General features: G+C 48.1%; 1 protein-coding gene across 4 annotated transcripts in view; it reads right to left on the reverse strand.

Moving 5' to 3' along the window:
* Positions 1 to 20,251, reverse strand: part of LOC140720761 (NACHT, LRR and PYD domains-containing protein 3-like) — a 432,530-nt gene that overhangs the window by 24,605 nt on the left and 387,674 nt on the right. For 2 of the 4 annotated variants that reach the window (XM_073035591.1, XM_073035588.1), the window contains exons 2-7: positions 17,124 to 17,327; positions 13,125 to 13,221; positions 9,772 to 9,938; positions 4,768 to 4,939; positions 4,608 to 4,673; positions 1,315 to 3,052 (exon numbers count right to left, since the gene is read on the reverse strand). In XM_073035591.1, coding sequence (XP_072891692.1) covers positions 1,315 to 3,052; positions 4,608 to 4,673; positions 4,768 to 4,939; positions 9,772 to 9,938; positions 13,125 to 13,134 — 2,153 coding nt within the window. In that variant the 5' untranslated portion in view covers positions 13,135 to 13,221; positions 17,124 to 17,327. Of the gene's footprint in view, positions 1 to 1,314; positions 3,053 to 4,607; positions 4,674 to 4,767; positions 4,940 to 9,771; positions 9,939 to 13,124; positions 13,222 to 17,123; positions 17,359 to 20,251 lie in introns of those variants that run through there. The other 2 variants (XM_073035590.1, XM_073035589.1) reach the window with 2 other exon arrangements.

Consider the following 20,251-nt stretch of genomic DNA (forward strand, 5'->3'; position numbering starts at 1 on the left):
TGGGTTATCGAGATCCCAGAGGAGGAAGGGGATGGGTTATCGAGATCCCAGAGGAGGAAGGGGATGGGGAAGAGAGATCCCTCAGGAAGAAGAGTGATGGGGATGAGAGATCCCACAAGAGGATGGGAATGGGGAAGAGAGATCCCACAGTAAGGGGGATGGGGAAAGTGATCCGACAGGAGGAATGGGATCGGGAAGAGAGATCACACAGAAGGCAGGGGGATGGGGAAGAGAAATCCCACGGGAGGAATGGGGATGGGGACAAGAGATCCGACGGGAGGAAGGGGGATGGAGAAGAGAGATACCACAGGAGGAAGGGGATGGGAAGAGAGATCCCACAGGAGGAAGGAGTTGGGAAGAGAGATCCCACAGGAGGAAGGAGTTGGGAAGAGAGATCCCACAGGAGGAATGGGGATGGGGAAAGTGATCCTATAGGAGGAAGGGTGATGGGGAAGAGAGATCCCACAGGAGGAAGGGGATGGGGAAGAGAGACCCACAGGAGGATGGGGAATGGGGAAGAGAGATCCCACAGTAAGGGGGATGGGGAAAGTGATCCGACAGGAGGAAAGGGATCGGGAAGAGAGATCACACAGGAGGAATGGGGATGGGGACAAGAGATCCGACAGGAGGAAGGGGATGGAGAAGAGAGATACCACAGGAGGAAAGGGATCGGGAAGTGAGATTCCATAGGAAGAAGAGGGATGGGGAAGAGAGATCCCACAGGAGGAAGTGGGATGGGGAAGAGAGATCCCGCAGGAGGAAGGGGATGGGGAAGAGTAATCCCACAGCAGGAACGGGGGTGTGGAAGAGAAATCTGACAAGAGGAAGAGTAATGGCTAAGAGAAATCCAAAAGGAACAAGGGGGAAGGGGAAGAGCGATCGCACAGGAGGAAGGGGGCTGGGGAAGAGTGATCCCACAGGTTGAAGGGGGATGGGGAAGACTGATCCCACAGGATGAAGGGGGATGGGGAAGGGTGATCGCACAGGATGAAGGGGGATGGGGTAGAGTGATCCCACTGGATGAAGGGGGATGGGGAAGAGTGATCCCACAGGATGAAGGGGGATGGGGAAGGGTGATCCCACAGGATGAAGGGGGATGGGGAAGAGTGATCCCACAGGATGAAGGGGGATGGGGAAGGGTGATCGCACGGGATGAAGGGGGATGGGGAAGTGTGATCGCACGGGATGAAGGGGGGTGGCATTTGTCACAATTCATCTCAATCTGATTTACTGCAGTTTTACCCAAATCCGTTTACTTTGAAACAGCACAATGGAACCGTTTCAGAGTTCTGAATGAGAGATAAATCAAGTTACCTCAACTCCTGACACTTGTGCAGCCCGGGTCCCAGCCGCTGGATTCCTTCACACTGAATGTTGCATTTCTCCAGGTTGAGGTGTTTTATTGTATCACAGAGTCCGATGGCATGAGACAGGACCGCGCAGTCAACCGGGGTCAGTGTCATTCCACTGAATGAAAGTGTTTTCAGAGATCCCAGTGCGTCTTGAGCCAGTCCACGATTCTGAGACTCAAACAGGTAGTGCAATGTGTGCAGGAGTCTCCTTCTACCAGCTTCACTCCTCTTGTTTCCACTCTGGCGTTTAACCTCCTCCTTCACCCAGTCAATCACCCGGCAGGTTGTTTGATGAGGAAATGGACCCAGAAACTCCTCCAGGCCCCGAGCTGTCATTGGGTTGGAGAGACCAGCAACAAAACGGAGAAATACCTCAAATCGCCCATCTTTTGTCTTGTGGGCTTCAGTGAGGAATTTCAGGATATTCTCGGGATGTACAGTCAGGAATTGTGCGACTGCAGCTACAAACTCCTGGATGGTGAGGTGTGGGAATGTGTACACCACGCTCCGGGCAGAATCCTCTCTCTCCAAAAGCTCCATCAGGAACCCGGACAGGAACTGCGAAGGCTGCAGATTGAACTTGATCAAATCTCCGTCTGCAAACACAATCTTCTTCTCGGAAACTCCTCTGTAGGCCATCTGACCCACCCTGAGTAACACATCACGGGGTCTCTCAATCTCACGGCTGTGATTTTTCAGGATGCTGTAAATATAGTAGGAGTACAGTTGGGTGATGGTCTTGGGAACTCGCTGCGGGTCCCTGACTCTTTGTGTGAAGAAGGGGCCCAGTGCCAGAGCAAGGATCCAGCAGTAGGAGGGGTTGTAGCTCATGGTGTACAGGATCTCGTTCTCCTGCACGTGTTTGAAAACAGCTGCTGCCACCATCTGATCTTCAAAATGCCTGATGAAATATTCCTTCCGTTCCTCACCAACAAATCCCAGGATTTCAGCCCAGACACCGATCTTCGCCTTTTTCAATAAATGTAACACAGTGGGGCGGGTGGTCACCAACACTGAACACCCTGGGAGCAGCTTGCCCTGGATTAAACTGTACACTATGGCAGACACTTCACACCACCACTCGGGATCTGGGCACTGGTGCTTGGGTTCTGTATCTCTCCGACTGTCCGCAAAATCGATTCTGTGCTTGAATTCATCCAAGCCATCGAATATAAACAGCAATCCCTCTGGGTTCTTCCAGACCTCTCTCAGGATATTCCCAAAGTAAGGATACTGATCCAGAATCAGTTCCCTCAGGTTTATTCTGCAGTTGATAGAGTTTAAATCCCGGAATTTGAAACTGAAGACAAACTGGAACTGTTGGAATATTTTCCCCTCGGCCCAGTCATAAACAATCTTTTGTACCATTGTTGTTTTCCCTATTCCTGGCACTCCGGCTACTGCTGCAGAACTCCCAGATTTGGATTTACTCCGGGAAAAACTGCTGTGGAATAACTGAGCAGTCTGTATTTTTTCTAACGCTCCACGGAGATGTTTCTCTCTATAATCCTCGTGGTCTCTGCCTCTTGCCAGCAGCTCGTGTTCCACCAGTCTCCGATCTCGAAGAGTTGAAATGACGGTGAGCTTTGTGTATCGATCAATCAGCTGGAAAACCTTCATCTTCTCCCTCATCAGGATCGTGTTCACTCTCAGTGTTTCAGTTTGTGCCCGCAGAGTCTCCTTGTGTTTCTGTTGAACATCTTCATGGGAACAAAAACATATTCAAAATGTTAACTAGCTCAACTGACAAAGAACTTTATAACTACATTCCAATATTCAGTGTTTGAGATTACATGAATTAATTCAATGCTTCCATGGATATAAGGACAGAAAGTAAAATTCTGTTCACAGACACAGGAACTAACAGCAATGATTGTCTCAGAAAAATGTCCAATCCTGATATTCTGACGCTAATTACTGATGAAGGTGAACGTTCCCCGGATATCCTATTGCAATCCTGACTGCACTCCCGTTACAATATTCCACTATATTTAAAGCATTGTTTGCATCATTAACAGACAATGTTATTGCTGACCTGGTGTGGAAATATGGAGAGCAGGACACTGTGCATTTTGGCAAAGCTACACACTAGGGAGTCACAGGTGTCCACTGCAAACATGAATGGTGTCAAAACAGGAACAGAACATGCGGGAAATGGAGGTTTCTTTACTCAGAGATGTTCCTGATTCGGAAGAGCGTCAGCATTTAGAGAAGGCAGGATAATGGGGTTGAGAAGAATTGCGGAGCAAATTCACTGAGCTGAATGGCTTCATTATCTTCCTAAGACTTATGGTTTTAGGGAGTATCTAGAGTATTGTGTTCACTTCTGATTGTCCAGCACTGGGGATGATTGAAGAGGGTGCAGAACAGGTTCACCAGGATGTTGCTTGGATTCGGTGCCATGTGAGGTAAGTAGTGGTTTGAGAAACTTGGATTGTTTATTCTGGAGTTAGAATAGAGATCTGACAGATGTTTATAAGATTGAGAGATCAGATTTGGGGTAGAGAGCCTGTATTTTACTTTCAACTTGGGATTCATGGCTCATACCAGAGGGCATTTGGTTAAGGTGAAATGGGGTAAATTTAGTGTACATGTGGGCAGATTTTTCACAGCCTGGGTCGTGTTGGAGGCAACTATGTTATAGGTTCTTCAAGGGATACGTGAATGTGCAGGAAATGCGAGGGTATGGTCAATAGCATAAGAGAGGATAACAAAGTGGTTTTTTTTGTTCTTTCCCAGATATATAAAGAGTAAAAAAAGTAGAGGGTTGATATCGAACCGCTGGAAAATGAAGTTGTAGATTTAGTAATGGGTGCAAAAGGAAATGTCAGACATACTCTGTGGAAGTCACTAGCAGAATTCCAAATTGTAAAGAGCATCAGCGGACAGAATTGAGTGCAGCTGCTATTACGAAGGAGAAGGTGCTTCGGAATCTGAAAGGTCTGAAGAGAGAAAGGTCACCTGGACTGGGTCATACAGTGTGTCAGGAGCCTGTCTGGGGTGTGTGGGGATTCCCAGAGCGTTAGGACCCGGAGTGGAGGGTTCAGAGACACAAGGACTGGATTAATACATCAACAGCTGGAACAGCTGGAAAAATACACTTTACAATGTTCAGGCTGCAACGAGAGATGATCTGAATTGTAACCTGAAACCAGAGATCGGCGAATGATTGATGGTGGATTTTCATTCCCAGATTCTGCCAAGTCACAGTCTAACATTTGAGATGTGGTTTGAACTGAGCATTTCATCACTCACCTATCAGTTCAGTGGGTAACTCAGACAACCCTTGTGCGATGTTTATGTATTCCTCTGGGTCAGGACCTGTTTAAACCAAAAAAAAGAGTTCATGAAAACAAAACTAAATAATTACAACTATTTAATGTGCCTTTGTGTTCAGTGCGTGTTTTTAACATACCGAGCTCCTGTATCTCCCTCAGTATCCTGTCCAACTTCGGTAACTCAGTCCTCCACATCACAAAGGATTCCCACATCGCCCTCCGGGCCCGGGAGCCTTTGCCATTCACCAAACTGAGGAAGAGTCTGGAACTCTCTGTCCGGTTTCCCTTCTCTGTCAGTTCAGTGACTTTCTATAAAAGCAAACAATTAATTTATTGTGGAGTAGATGGACAGACATGGCGAATCTCACAGATTAATATTCATCCTGGATTAATGAGCTGAGGTGAATTTGACCGACGGTCCTGATAAGATGCAAAATTAATTTTAGACTGAATGCCTGTTCAACTGTCCAGATATACAGCCCTTGCACTTATGTCATACAACGATATGACTATTACAGCACAGAAACACAGTCCGTGCCGAGCACTTACTCTCACCTAGTCCCACCTAACTGCACTCAGCCCAAAGCCCTCCATTCCCTTCCTGTCCATATACATATCCAGTTTTTAAAATGACAATATTGAACCTGCCTTTGCCACTTCTACTGTAAGCTCATTCCACACAGTTACCACTCTCTGAGTAAAGAAGTTCCCCCTCGTGTTACCCCTTAACTTTTGCCCCCAACTCTCAACTCATGTCCATTTGTTTGAATCTCGCCTACTCTCAATGGAAAAAAGCCTATCCATATCAACCCTATCTATCCCCTCATAATTTTAAATGCCTCTATCAAATGCCCCCCCCTGAAACTTCAACGCTGTAAAGAATAAAGACTTAACTTGTTCAACCTTTCTCTGTACTTAGGTGCTGAGACCCAGGTAACATTCTAGTAAATCTCCTCTGTACACTCTATATTTTGTTGACATCTTTATGAATAATTCGGTGGCCAGAACTGTACACAATACTCCAAATTTGGCCTTACAAATGCCTTGTACAATTTATCTTTACTTCCCAACTCCTGCACTCAATGCTCTGATTTAAAAAGGCCAGCATACCAAAAGCTTTCTTCACCACCCTATCCACATGAGATTCCACCTTCAGGGAACTATGCACCATTATTACTAGTTCACTGTGTTATACTGCACTCTTCAACGCCCTACCATTTACCATGTATGTCCTATTTTGATTAGTCCTACTAAAATATAGCACCTCACACTTATCAGCATTAAACTCCATCTGCCATCTTTCAGCCCACTCTTCTAACTGTCCTAAATCTCTCTGTAAGATTTGAAAACTACTTCATTTTCCACAACGCCACCTATCTTAGTATCATCTGTATACTTAGTAATCCAATGTACCACCCCATCATCCAGATCATTAATGTATATGACAAACAACATTGGACCCAGTACAGATCCCTGAGGCACACCACTAGTCAACGGCCTCCAACCTGACAAACAGTTATCCACCACTACTCTCTGGCATCTCCCATCCAGCCACTGTTGAATCCATTTATTACTTCAATATTAATACCTAACAATTGAATCTTCCTAACTAACCTTCCGTGCGGAACCTTGTCAAAGGTCTGACTGAGGTCCGGTACACTGATAAATACAGCAGGTGTGAGAGGAGAAGGTGACTCTGAACCTGCAGTTCCCAGTGCGCCCCACCTGAACAGCTGAAACAGATCTACTGAGGACAAAGGTCTTGCTGAGGTCCGGTACACTGATAAATACAGCAGGTGTGAGAGGAGAAGGTGACTCTGAACCTGCAGTTCCCAGTGCTGCCCACCTGAACAGCTGAAACAGATCTACTGAAGACAAAGGTCTGACTGAGGTCCGGTACACTGATAAATACAGCAGGTGTGAGAGGAGAAGGTGACTCTGAACCTGCAGTTCCCAGTGCTCCCCACCTGAACAGCTGAAACAGATCTACTGAAGACAAAGGTCTGACTGAGGTCCGGTACACTGACAAATACAGCAGGTGTGAGAGGAGAAGGTGACTCTGAACCTCCAGTTCCCAGTGCTCCCCACCTGAACAGCTGAAACAGATCTACTGAAGACAAAGGTCTGACTGAGGTCCGGTACACTGATAAATACAGCAGGTGTGAGAGGAGAAGGTGACTCTGAACCTGCAGTTCCCAGTGCTCCCCACCTGAACAGCTGAAACAGATCTACTGAAGACAAAGGTCTGACTGAGGTCCGGTACACTGATAAATACAGCAGGTGTGAGAGGAGAAGGTGACTCTGAACCTGCAGTTCCCAGTGCTCCCCACCTGAACAGCCGAAACAGATCTACTGAAGACAAAGGTCTGACTGAGGTCCGGTACACTGATAAATACAGCAGGTGTGAGAGGAGAAGGTGACTCTGAACCTGCAGTTCCCAGTGCTCTCCACCTGAACAGCTGAAACAGATCTACTGAAGACAAAGGTCTGACTGAGGTCCGGTACACTGATAAATACAGCAGGTGTGAGAGGAGAAGGTGACTCTGAACCTGCAGTTCCCAGTGCTCCCCACCTGAACAGCTGAAACAGATCTACTGAAGACAAAGGTCTGACTGAGGTCCGGTACACTGATAAATACAGCAGGTGTGAGAGGAGAAGGTGACTCTGAACCTGCAGTTCCCAGTGCTCCCCACCTGAACAGCCGAAACAGATCTACTGAAGACAAAGGTCTGACTGAGGTCCGGTACACTGATAAATACAGCAGGTGTGAGAGGAGAAGGTGACTCTGAACCTGCAGTTCCCAGTGCTCCCCACCTGAACAGCTGAAACAGATCTACTGAAGACAAAGGTCTGAATGAGGTCCGGTACACTGATAAATACAGCAGGTGTGAGAGGAGAAGGTGACTCTGAACCTGCAGTTCCCAGTGCTCCCCACCTGAACAGCCGAAACAGATCTACTGAAGACAAAGGTCTGACTGAGGTCCGGTACACGGATAAATACAGCAGGTGTGAGAGGAGAAGGTGACTCTGAACCTGCAGTTCCCAGTGCTCTCCACCTGAACAGCTGAAACAGATCTACTGAAGACAAAGGTCTGAATGAGGTCCGGTACACGGATAAATACAGCAGGTGTGAGAGGAGAAGGTGACTCTGAACCTGCAGTTCCCAGTGCTCCCCACCTGAACAGCTGAAACAGATCTACTGAAGACAAAGGTCTGACTGAGGTCCGGTACACAGATAAATACAGCAGGTGTGAGAGGAGAAGGTGACTCTGAACCTGCAGTTCCCAGTGCTCCCCTCCTGAACAGCTGAAACAGATCTACTGAAGACAAAGGTCTGACTGAGGTCCGGTACACTGATAAATACAGCAGGTGTGAGAGGAGAAGGTGACTCTGAACCTGCAGTTCCCAGTGCTCTCCACCTCAACAGCTGAAACAGATCTACTGAAGACAAAGGTCTGACTGAGGTCCGGTACACTGATAAATACAGCAGGTGTGAGAGGAGAAGGTGACTCTGAACCTCCAGTTCCCAGTGCTCCCCACCTGAACAGCTGAAACAGATCTACTGAAGACAAAGGTCTGACTGAGGTCCGGTACACTGATAAATACAGCAGGTGTGAGAGGAGAAGGTGACTCTGAACCTGCAGTTCCCAGTGCTCCCCACCTGAACAGCCGAAACAGATCTACTGAAGACAGAGGTCTGACTGAGGTCCGGTACACTGATAAATACAGCAGGTGTGAGAGGAGAAGGTGACACTGAACCTGCAGTTCCCAGTGCTCCCCACCTGAACAGCTGAAACAGATCTACTGAAGACAAAGGTCTGACTGAGGTCCGGTACACAGATAAATACAGCAGGTGTGAGAGGAGAAGGTGACACTGAACCTGCAGTTCCCAGTGCTCCCCACCTGAACAGCTGAAACAGATCTACTGAAGACAAAGGTCTGACTGAGGTCCGGTACACAGATAAATACAGCAGGTGTGAGAGGAGAAGGTGACACTGAACCTGCAGTTCCCAGTGCTCCCCACCTGAACAGCTGAAACAGATCTACTGAAGACAAAGGTCTGACTGAGGTCCGGTACACTGATAAATACAGCAGGTGTGAGAGGAGAAGGTGACTCTGAACCTGCAGTTCCCAGTGCTCCCCACCTGAACAGCTGAAACAGATCTACTGAAGACAAAGGTCTGACTGAGGTCCGGTACACTGATAAATACAGCAGGTGTGAGAGGAGAAGGTGACTCTGAACCTGCAGTTCCCAGTGCTCCCCACCTGAACAGCCGAAACAGATCTACTGAAGACAAAGGTCTGACTGAGGTCCGGTACACTGATAAATACAGCAGGTGTGAGAGGAGAAGGTGACTCTGAACCTGCGGTTCCCAGTGCTCCACACCTGAACAGCTGAAACAGATCTACTGAAGACAAAGGTCTGACTGAGGTCCGGTACACTGATAAATACAGCAGGTGTGAGAGGAGAAGGTGACTCTGAACCTGCAGTTCCCAGTGCTCCCCACCTGAACAGCTGAAACAAATCTACTGAAGACTAAGTTCTGACTGAGGTCCGGTACACTGATAAATACAGCAGGTGTGAGAGGGGAAGGTGACTCTGAACCTGCAGTTCCCAGTGCTCCCCACCTGAACAGCTGAAACAGATCTACTGAAGACAAAGATCTGACTGAGGTCCGGTACACGGATAAATACAGCAGGTGTGAGAGGAGAAGGTGACTCTGAACCTGCAGTTCCCAGTGCTCCCCACCTGAACAGCCGAAACAGATCTACTGAAGACAAAGGTCTGACTGAGGTCCGGTACACTGATAAATACAGCAGGTGTGAGAGGAGAAGGTGACTCTGAACCTGCAGTTCCCAGTGCTCCCCACCTGAACAGCTGAAACAGATCTACTGAAGACAAAGGTCTAAATGAGGTCCGGTACACGGATAAATACAGCAGGTGTGAGAGGAGAAGGTGACTCTGAACCTGCAGTTCCCAGTGCTCCCCACCTGAACAGCCGAAACGGATCTACTGAAGACAAGTCAGAGATCAAAGTCTCCATTGCCATGTAGAACTCCTAGAAAGTGCAGGAGATTAATATCGATCACTATTCCCTCTGATACCAGCAGTTCAGTGACAATACACTAAATATACTCACCTCATTTTCTTCTCTACTGAAATGTCCCTCCTTTGTCAATATCCAACCGAGTCTTTCAACTTTCTCTTCAATCGCTTGTTTGAGTCTGTCCCCGTAGAACTTTGTCAGTTGGTACAGTCGATACTCGCCCCCCTCTGCCAGGAGGTCGGGGATTGTAAACTTTGGCTCTGCGAATATAAAATGAGAATGTAGTCACAAACTCAAATCTCGCTTGTCTCCACCGCTCTCACCCAGCCCTAACAAACCAGTCATGTCTTGAACCTCAATGTTTACCTGCTTTCAGCTGGAAACACGTATTTTGCCCTAATCTCCAACACTGGCCTTAAAAAACCGACCCATCAATGCGCTGTGCTAGACGTTCCCAGAAGGAACCCATTCACCAGAAATCTGTCTCTCCCACCGTCCCACCCACTCACCGATTTCAGTTTAAAATGGGCAATAAATGTTGGGCCTGTCGCTTCCCAGAGATCCTCTCTCTATCCTGGCGAATACATTTCCCAGAACTCATATCCTGGTCATACTCTCTGATCCAGAGAGCTGCATTTCCTCCGATACACATCCTGGAAATCCTCAGAACAGGTAGGACATTTCCTGTAGTGCGGTAACCGGTGCCACACTACACCGACTGCACCACGCCCACTTTATCCCTCTCTGACCAACCCTCCAACAAGGAATCACATTTACCCACTTCCCACCTCATTCTGCGAACACATCACCCTCATGTTTCACTCACCCACTCCCTGTTGGGCACTTGACAATTCCGTGTTTAATGAGCTTCCGAGCTGACAGGCAGTCGCCTCACTTGTGCCGGTTCCAGGGTCCTGATCAGAGTCTCTGACGTCACTGTCTCTGGGCTGACAGACAGTCGCCTCACTTGTGCCGGTTCCAGGGTCCTGCTCAGTGTCTCTGACGTCACTGTCTCTGGGCTGACAGGCAGTCGCCTCACTTGTGCCGGTTCCAGGGTCCTGCTCGGTGTCTCTGACGTCACTGTCTCTGGGCTGACAGGCAGTCGCCTCACTTGTGTCGGTTCCAGGGTCCTGCTCAGTGTCTCTGACGTCACTGTCTCTGGGCTGACAGGCAGTCGCCTCACTTGTGCCGGTTCCAGGGTCCTGCTCAGTGTCTCTGACGTCACTGTCTCTGGGCTGACAGGCAGTCGCCTCACTTGTGCCGGTTCCAGGGTCCTGCTCAGTGTCTCTGACGTCACTGTCTCTGGGCTGACAGGCAGTCGCCTCACTTGTGCCGGTTCCAGGGTCCTGCTCGGTGTCTCTGACGTCACTGTCTCTGGGCTGAATTTGCTCCTCCTCCTCTGCGGCCGGACCGCATTCCATTGGGACATTGCTCTCAATCTGACCCTGCTTTGGAACCTTGCTTCCCGTGTCCCGATTATCTTCCCTCGATGAGCTGCCTGGTAGAAGCCCCTTGAGTACTTTCTGTACCCGATTTAATTTCCCACCTGCAGTAAGTGATGAATTGCCGGTTTAGAGTGATTTATGCTCGAACAAAGATTCACAATGGGTGTCTGCAATGGAGCTGGGACTCCGGCTGACCGGATTTGGAGTGGGACTGTGCTGGTGAATGTGAACCACACTTCCTGCCAGGTGACCATCCCAGAAAGCCAGTGAGTGGACACATCGACTCCCAGAAAAAGAACTGGGTAGACACAGTAATACTGATATGCATTTGTTGAACACACCAATAACCAGCGGTTATTAATGGAACGGCATCAGCAGATACCGGGAATTATCACTGGGATTATCTCCCACAGACATAAATCTCCCTGGATCACAAACTGTCCAGTCACCTGTATCACTCACAGACAAGCCACTGGATTACTCGTAGTCCGATCTTCCAGATCAAACGTTCTCCGGTTGCTATGTCACACACTGTCTTGTCCCCTGGGTCAAAAACTGACCTCTGCCTTGAGATGGACAACGTCCAGTCCCCTGGGTTACAAATTGAACATAACCTTGAAGCCCATGATGCCTGGTCCCCTGGGTCCCATCCCGTCTCCTGGATAATAATTGTCACGTAGCAACTATACAAGTCATTGGCAAAGGGAGAGTCTTGCGTGCAGTTCCAGTAGCTAAACAAAGTCTCGCTGAGAGAGTTTTGCATTTGCTAAGGATGCAGTTGCTAACAATCTACAGGATGGATGTGATTCAGCTGGGAAGAGTGTCGGGGAGATTCACAAGTACGTTACCGGATGGGGTTGTTTGTTATCTGGTTCGGCTGGGACAGTTTGCCCCGGAACACGGGAGCTTGAAGGGTAAACTTGCACACGTAAAACAGAATCAGAATCAGGTTTATTATCACCGGCATGTGACGTGAAATTTGTTAACTTAACAGCAGCAGTTCAATGCAATAGGTAATCTAGCAGTGAAAAATAATAATAAAATTTAAAAAAAATAAGTAAACAAGTAAACCACTTATGTATATTGAATAGATTTTTTAAAAATGTGCAAGAACAGAAAGACTATATTTTGAACAAAGTAAGGGAGTGTCCAAAGATTCAATGTCTACCAGGCTGTGGTGGCCAGTGCTATCATGTTTGCTGTTGTGTGCTGGGGCAGCAGGCTGATGATAGCAGATACCAACAGAATCAACAAACTCATTCGTAAGGCCAGTGATGTTGTAGGGGTGGAACTGGACTCTCTGACGGTGGTGTTTGAAAGGAGGATGCTGTCCAAGTTGCATGCCCTCTTGTACAATGTCTCCCATCCACTCCACAATGTACTGGTTAGGCGCAGGAGTACATTCAGCAAGAGACTCATTCCACCGAGATGCAACACTGAGCGTCATAGGAAGTCATTCCTGCCTGTTGCCATCAAACTTTACAACTCCTCCCTTGGAGTGTCAGACACCCTGAGCCAATAGGCGGGTCTAGGACTTATTTCCACTTGGCATGAGTAACTTATTATTATTTAATTATTTATGGTTTTATATTGCTATATTTCTACACTATCCGTGGTTGGTGCGGCTGTAACGAAATCCAATTTCCCTCGGGATCAATAAAGTATGTCCGTCTGTCTGTAGACTTTTACGTAACAAACAACACCGCTGTCACATTCCTGTTTGTGTTTCACTCTCAACCTGCTGATTCAGGGTCTCCGGCTCCTTTCACTCAGGTGAAGCTTTGCCTGGTGAGTGGAGTCATTCGACCATTACTGGTGTCAGGTCCCTGCGCTGGAACTGTTGGACCGATCGATTACACAAATCACTTTACCAGTGGGATCAATGACACTGCTTGATGAAACTTTTTCTCTGCCCTGTTAGCGCCTGTGTAAGCTTCTTCATCTGAACTATTGTGCACCAACAGGACAGAAGTTTAGTTATAAAGATCCAGGTGAACATACCTGTAGCCATTCTGATTCTGACTGATGGTTGTTGATTGTCGTCGTCTTGTTTACACTCTGACCCCGGTGCTGGACAGCGCCCCCTGCTGGTGATGCCCTGAATTACACACAACAAGCAGACAGTGAGTCAGAGGATTACTTTGCAAATGTGACAGTACAGCCATTCTCTGTATTAGAGCTGCAGTTCGCATCAACTCCCAAACCATGTCTGTATGTCTGTCCAGTGATATCTAGAGCATTCTTCCGATAGAGGCACAGAGCAACAAACCACAGATACTAACCCTTCAGCCCATAGAGACAATGCTGACCACAGTGTACACTGAGATGGTCCTAATTTTCTAAGTTGGGCCCGTTTTCCTCCTGGCCTCTTCCTTCCATCTTCACATCCCAACTGCTTCTGGAATTATACAGTTGTGTCTGACTCATCCACTTCCTCTGGCAGTTCCCGCCACATAATCACCAGCCTCTGCATGAAACCGTTGCTGCTCGGGTTGGTTTTGGAATCTATTTACCATCCTCTGCCCATTTAGATCCCCTATAAGCGACGATAATATTCACCGTGAGTACCATCTACTAATTGTCTGTCATCGGCGAAATTTCTGGTCAAGCCTTGTGCACTTGCATTGTAATCATTGCTATCAAATAACGAATATCAAATGTCCCAACTTGTAGCCTCGCCGTACACCACTAGTTACCCGCCTCCACTCTGAGGAAAAGCCTTCATCCACCACTCTTTGCTTGCTAGCTTCAAGGCAACTTTTGAATCCAACTAGCTCTCTCTCTATGTACCGCATGGGACGTTATCTTCCAGACCAAGCTGTCATGAGGCAGCTTGCCAATGCACAATACCCACTCCCCCACACTCATTGACAATCATCTTCAAAAATGTTAAAAAAGTATTGTTGAACACAACTTTCCATGCACAATGCCATGGTGACTCATGATCGGTCTTTGTAGAACTCTGTAGATATTCTGTGTGTGACTGGTACATATTGTGGAAAATTGTCTCCGGCACCTCACTTTTTTTGCTTATTTCGGGTTACCAGGCAAGGTTGTCCGCTTAGTCCATTATTATTTGATATTGCGCTGGAACCTTTGGCAATTGCTATTAGAGAATCACCTAACATTTTTGGCATTACTCACAGGATGGATATCCGTAAGTTATCATAATATGCAGACGACTTGTTATTATACATTTCTGATCCTGAGAAATCCATTACTGCAGTTATATCATTGTTGGTTCAGTTTAGTAATTCTTCCGGGTATAAACTGAATTTTAAGAAGAGTGAATTGTTCCCCCTAAATAGGCAGGTTCCAATTTACAGAAATTTGCATTTTAAATTAGTTACTGTTTATTTTATATGCTTAGGGATTAAAATTACAAAAAAAAGGATTTATTTAAGGTTAATTTTTTACCCTTAATTGATCACATTAAATATTTGTTTACTAAATGTTCACCATTGTCTTTATCATTGATAAGTCGGATTAATGGTATTAAGGTGATTTTTTCACCTATGTTCTTACATATATTTCAAGTGGTACCAATTTTTATTCCGAAATCTTTTTTTGACAATGTTCATTGAAAAATTTCTTCATATATATCCGGCAGAATAAAAATTCTAGGTTTGGTAAAAGACATTTACAGAAGTTAAAAAAAGGAAGGTGGATTGGCATTGCCAAATTTTAGATTTTATTGCTGGGCAATTAATATCCCATATTTGATATACTGGTCAGCGACAGTTCGCCTGTTCAAAGTCCGAGAGTCCGCACACATGCGTACCCTTCTCATCTTCTTCCGGGCCACTACTATTGGGGACGCATAGGGGCTTCGGGACTCAGTGATGATTCCAGTTTCCTTCAACTTGCACAAGTGTTGCTGCTCGTCTTCCACATCTGCTGGGGCCAGTCGCCGTGACCTCTCTCTGAACGGGGTGTCCTCAGTCACTCGGATGATATGGCGAGTGCTCTTGGAGCAACCCACATCAAATTCGCCAAGAGAAAAAACATCTTCCAGCTTCAACATCTTCTCCACCAGCCTGCGTTTCTGCTCCGGTGACACAGGATAATCCCCAAAGTTAAAGGCCTCAGCGGTCAGCTTTCCTCTGTTTTCCAATCCTTCCCCCTTAGTAGCCGTCACAGGGGCGCTAGACATTACCGTCACCGGGAACAAATGCGCCAGCGGGATCCCTCTCTTAAAGGTGATTTCTCCTGCCGTAGTGTTCCTGACACTCACGGCCATCCGCCTCGCAGGTACCACCGCTGGCCTCTGCACTTCGGGCCTCACCAGCACCCCCGCCGGAAATCGTGTCTCCCCCTCGAGATCTTCTTGGGCGCCAACTAACAGGGCTTCGACCGACGGCACTCCGGGGAATCTGGGGGTCCGCATCACTAGTGCCACCTCCCCTGGTCGTATCACTTTAGACCACCCTTGCGTACACCACACCGACACTCGTTTGCACTCAGGATCCAGCTCGAAACACCGCTTGAAACACTGGGTGTACCGAGAGGGTCTCCAGAAAGTTCTCCAGCGCCTTCTCCTTACCGGCTCCCAGGAGCCGTCGCACCAGAGGGGAGTTAGTCCCCACCAGAAGGGCAGAGCGACACCTCTTTCCGCCGGGTCCGGACAAACAAACACCAGCGTCTCAATGGCTTCAGACACTCACACATCACCCTCCGAAAATTCCAATCTCACTGACAGGAATACGGATTATCACCCTCACTCACATCCCAAATCTCCAGTGCCTCAAATGGGGTTACTGACAAGTGCTTTAGATATTTGTTGTAGAACGGTCGGTGCAATAACGTAACCTGACATCCTGTGTCGAGGATGGCTTTTGCGCAAACTCCCTCTATCGGTAGGCCCACGCTGGAACGGGGCCCCACCAGCCCAGCCGGAATAAAGGCTTGGGCTTTCGGTGGTCCCCTTGCAGATTTCTGGGAACGTGTTCCTCCAGAGACTCCAGTCCGTTCCCTCACAGAGTCTCTCCTAAGTTTCTGACTCCTCTCCGTTCTTATTCGCCCGGGGGCTTGCCCACCTCGGGACGTCTCGCTTCTCACAATCCCTCCGAAAGTGTGCCCCTTCCCCACAGCTGTAGCACACCCCCGACTGTTCACGTTCCCGCCGGAAATGCCCCTCTTTCCCACAGTTATAGCACACGCTACCAGTGGCCCCTCCTCTCCCGGGACGCCCGCCACTACCAGCCCACTGCGCTGGTCGTCCCCCGAAGGTTTACTCTCCCTGTCCTTCCCCTCAAACAGGGGGGTCCCGGGTTGTCGGTCCTCAACCCGGCCACCACTTCCCGTACCGTTGAGGATCGCTCCCGGTGGCCCGACCCCTTCTACGGCCCAACGCGCTCTCTTCCTCCCTGTACTACAGTAAACAATGTTACAGTAACTCTGGAGTTCGCCATTTACTATCTGGACTCAGATCTTTACTGTCAATATACCACGCAGAAATCGGCCACTCAGCCCATCCAGCCTTCTGCCCCGTACAATAAAATCATGGCTTTCGCTCCGAAATACGGCCTGCCGCCTGTTTCTTTCTGTAACCTGCCCCCCCTCCCCTTTTCCCACCACCGCCTCCACCCACGCTGTTTACTGTGTTCCGTGGCCTTGAACAGAATCAAAATCTTTGCTTCTACAGGATGTCGAGCGGATCAGTTGGAAGCACCCACAATAAACACAGTCTCAAAGGGAAAGATAACATGCATTCATCTGAAATGACAAGCTTTGGAAACGGGAAACGTGTTGTCCAAACAGAGTTTTGACACGCTTGCTTTGAAATCGGAATCCTTGGTTTCAGATCAGTTTTTAATCGTGGCATAAGCTGTGAAAAATCTCAGTAATGCTGACAAGAAAGTGTAGGATCACAAATCATATCGCCGCCGGAAGGGATTAAAATGGAGCGAATGAGTTAATAATCACCGATGCAAAACACAGATCATGGATCGATTTGAAATAAAGATCGGAAACAAATATCAGAAGCTGAATTATTCTCACCTTAATTCACTAAGAATATTCAGTCTTCGTGCGGATATATTTTCATGTCGTTTTCTTCCAGCTTCATAGCAGAGAATCGGGCGAGGAGCCGGTGCTGCTGTTCTGTGAGACTCACAGCGCGACTTTCTGTGTGCAAGCTGCTGCCCGTCCGCAGGACGGATTCCGACACGCAGACATTCCTCGGATCAGGGAGCGGCGTTTCTGCTGAAAACAAATCCAACCGGTTCAACATTCCTCCCCTCCCTTCAACTGTCAGCAAAGCAGGCTGAATATTGTAGTCAAATCTTACTGTTCCAGGGGGATATCAATAAAACTCGGTGACAGAGGAGAGAAAGTTCCCCCGTGTCAGCAATCTGAATGCCGACTTGTCACAATTGTTATCAGACTTTGTGAGTTTCCAGTATTCTAATTCATCTTAACACCTAATCATCTGTGGCTTTAATATCTTTCTTTCTATGAAAATATAAATAATGGAATTAGCCGATCTGCCACATTCTTAACTGAGACAATCCAAACAGTAAAATCTCACGTTTTATCTGTTGTTTTGAGTAGTTAGTTTTAGTGTGTGTGTGTGTCAGTGTGTGTGTGTGTGTGTGTGTGAGTGTGTGTGTGTGTGAGTGTGTGTGTGTGTGTGTGTGTGTGTGTGTGTGAGTGTGTGTGTGTCAGTGTGTGTGTGTGAGTGTGTGTGTGTGCGTGTGTATGTGTGTGTGTGTGGGTGAATGTGCGTGTGTGTGTGAGAGACAGAGTGAGATCACAGAGAGAGAGAGAGAGAGAGAGAGAGAGAGAGAGAGAGAGAGAGAGAGAGAGAGAGAGAGAGAGAGAGAGAGAGAGAGATCAGAGACGGAACCCTGCCCCGTGGGACATTTCGGATATCACTGTCGATGTGAAACGTTCTACAGTACTGACTCAGTAGAAACCAACAGGACAATGTTTTGATTGAAGGTAATGACGTCGCTTCTCCTAATCCGTTTGGTCAGTAATTAATTCGTTAACTTGAACATTTCAGAGCTCCTTCCTGCCATTGAATTCCCTCCCGGTCCGAACCCCGCTGTGAACGCTCCCTGGTTCTGAGGAATCGGAGACAACACTTACTGCGATGTTGAAACCGGACGGAGTTCAGTGCGGTCCCGGGTGAGCGGTGAGCTACTTGTTCATACAGTGTCTGTCGGGCATTACAGGTACACTGGTCCGATTGAGCTGGAATAAGCGTACATGGCCGCAGTTCTGGTGCGCGCACCCTCTGCGGAACGGGGTATGTCCGACAGCGGGGGGAGACGGAACTGGGGGCAAATAGAGGAACCACAGACAGGAATATCAAAGGCAGCGTTAACCGTCTCTCGCGGACGCAGGTAGGTTCTGTGTGAACTTCCGCGTAGGTCAAACAATTTCCCTCCTTGCAGTTCCATCACAACCAATGGGGCGGAGGTTCTTTGTTTAATTCAGCGAATCCCAGTCCGAGGATTTGATCCATCTCGGGTTCTGGAAGGTTCTGAGCTCCACCCTGTGTGAGAACGAGGCTTCCCAGCTCAGGACGAGTTTCAGCTGAAACATCCCTCACCTGTCCAGGTGCAGGGAGTCGCCTTTCTGCTGAACTCAAACAAACACGTTCGACAATTTGCCCCCACAGGATTTCTGAAGGTCTTCAGTCATATATTTTCCGAGAGCTTCGCGATTCTGGAGAGTTTTTGACATTGGTAATATTAAAAAATTATTAATATCCCATTCGCGCAGCTGTCGCCACAAGAAACCTGTGGCCCACGGTTGACATCAATTCACAAGGAACGGTTGTTGATCCACATCTTGTCAGACACATTCGTGGAGATTCTCCCTGTTAAAAGTCGCCTATTGCGTTCGGCTCGAAGTTTGCTGAGGGAGCGGGTGATGGACAGATTACAAATGGGCCTGGAGGGACCGACACACTGAGGAGTGCAAACACCCTGGGGACTGGGGTGCACATCACTCATAGTAGATGTTGGTTTTACAGTTCGTGTCGGAAAATATCTCCGGCAGAAGTTTAGATTGACTTCCGGGAGAGAGGAGAGCGAGGTGAAAGTGAGGATGGTGAGGAGGGATGGTTGAGGATGGTGAGGAGGAATGGTTGAAGATGGTAAGGAGGGATTGTTGAGGATGGTGAGGAGGGATGGTTGAGGATGGTGAGGAGGGATTGTTGAGGATGGTGAGGAGGGATTGTTGAGGATGGTGAGGAGGGATGGTTGAGGATGGTGAGGAGGGATGGTTGAGGATGGTTAGGATTGAATGAACGGCAAGAGGAGTGAGCGGATAATGAGCTTTAGAGTGCTACGTATTCGACGATGTTGGATGGTCGGGCGGCAACTGTACCGAGCACAAAATGGCCGCCACCCAGGATGAGGTGGACGGCAAAAAGGTCGGAGCGAGGGCACAGGGAGCTGCGGGGATCAGGAGTGACGGGACTGGGAGAGTTGGCCAGTGATTCACTCAATACTGGCGGAACGGGGAATGGGGTGGTGAGGTTGTGGGAAATTGCGAAATTGCCGCCCGCTGAGGATAAGATGGATCACGAATAAGGGAATGGGAGAGAGAGCTCTGAGTGACGGGATAGCGAGGCTTCACTGCCCTTCATAATTTAAAACACTTCTGTAAGGTCGCTGCTCAGTTTCCTACATTCCAGGGAGTAAAGACATAGAGTGGCATCCTCTCCCCAGCACTGAGGCCTTCTGGCCCTGACAACACACTCGCAAATCTTCCCTGCACTATTTCCACTTTAATCAAGCCTTTTCAGACATAGTAGCTAGAACTATACTTTGTCCTGCAAACACAGTCTCGCCAACGACTTTTACAAAGGCTCCATAGTGGTTAACACAACTCTTTACAGTTGGAACTACCCGGTTTCAACTTTTGAAAGTTTTTGAGAGTTTGCAGCTTCTCACCGTGATCACATGGGTTTCCTCCGGGTGATCCGCTTTCACCCCAGTCTGAAGACGTGCAGGCGGGCAGCTTGTAAATTGTCCTTTGACAAGACTAGGGTTAAATCAGGGGACTTACTGGGCAGCGCGGCTCATGTTATCTTAAAGAGAATAGTGTCCAAACTCCTGCACTCAGTACCCTGACTGCTGAAGGACAGCGTGGCAAACACCCCTTCACAGCCC

Source organism: Hemitrygon akajei, unplaced genomic scaffold (genome assembly GCF_048418815.1).
Source record: "Hemitrygon akajei unplaced genomic scaffold, sHemAka1.3 Scf000046, whole genome shotgun sequence".
Classification (NCBI taxonomy): Eukaryota; Metazoa; Chordata; class Chondrichthyes; order Myliobatiformes; family Dasyatidae; genus Hemitrygon; species Hemitrygon akajei.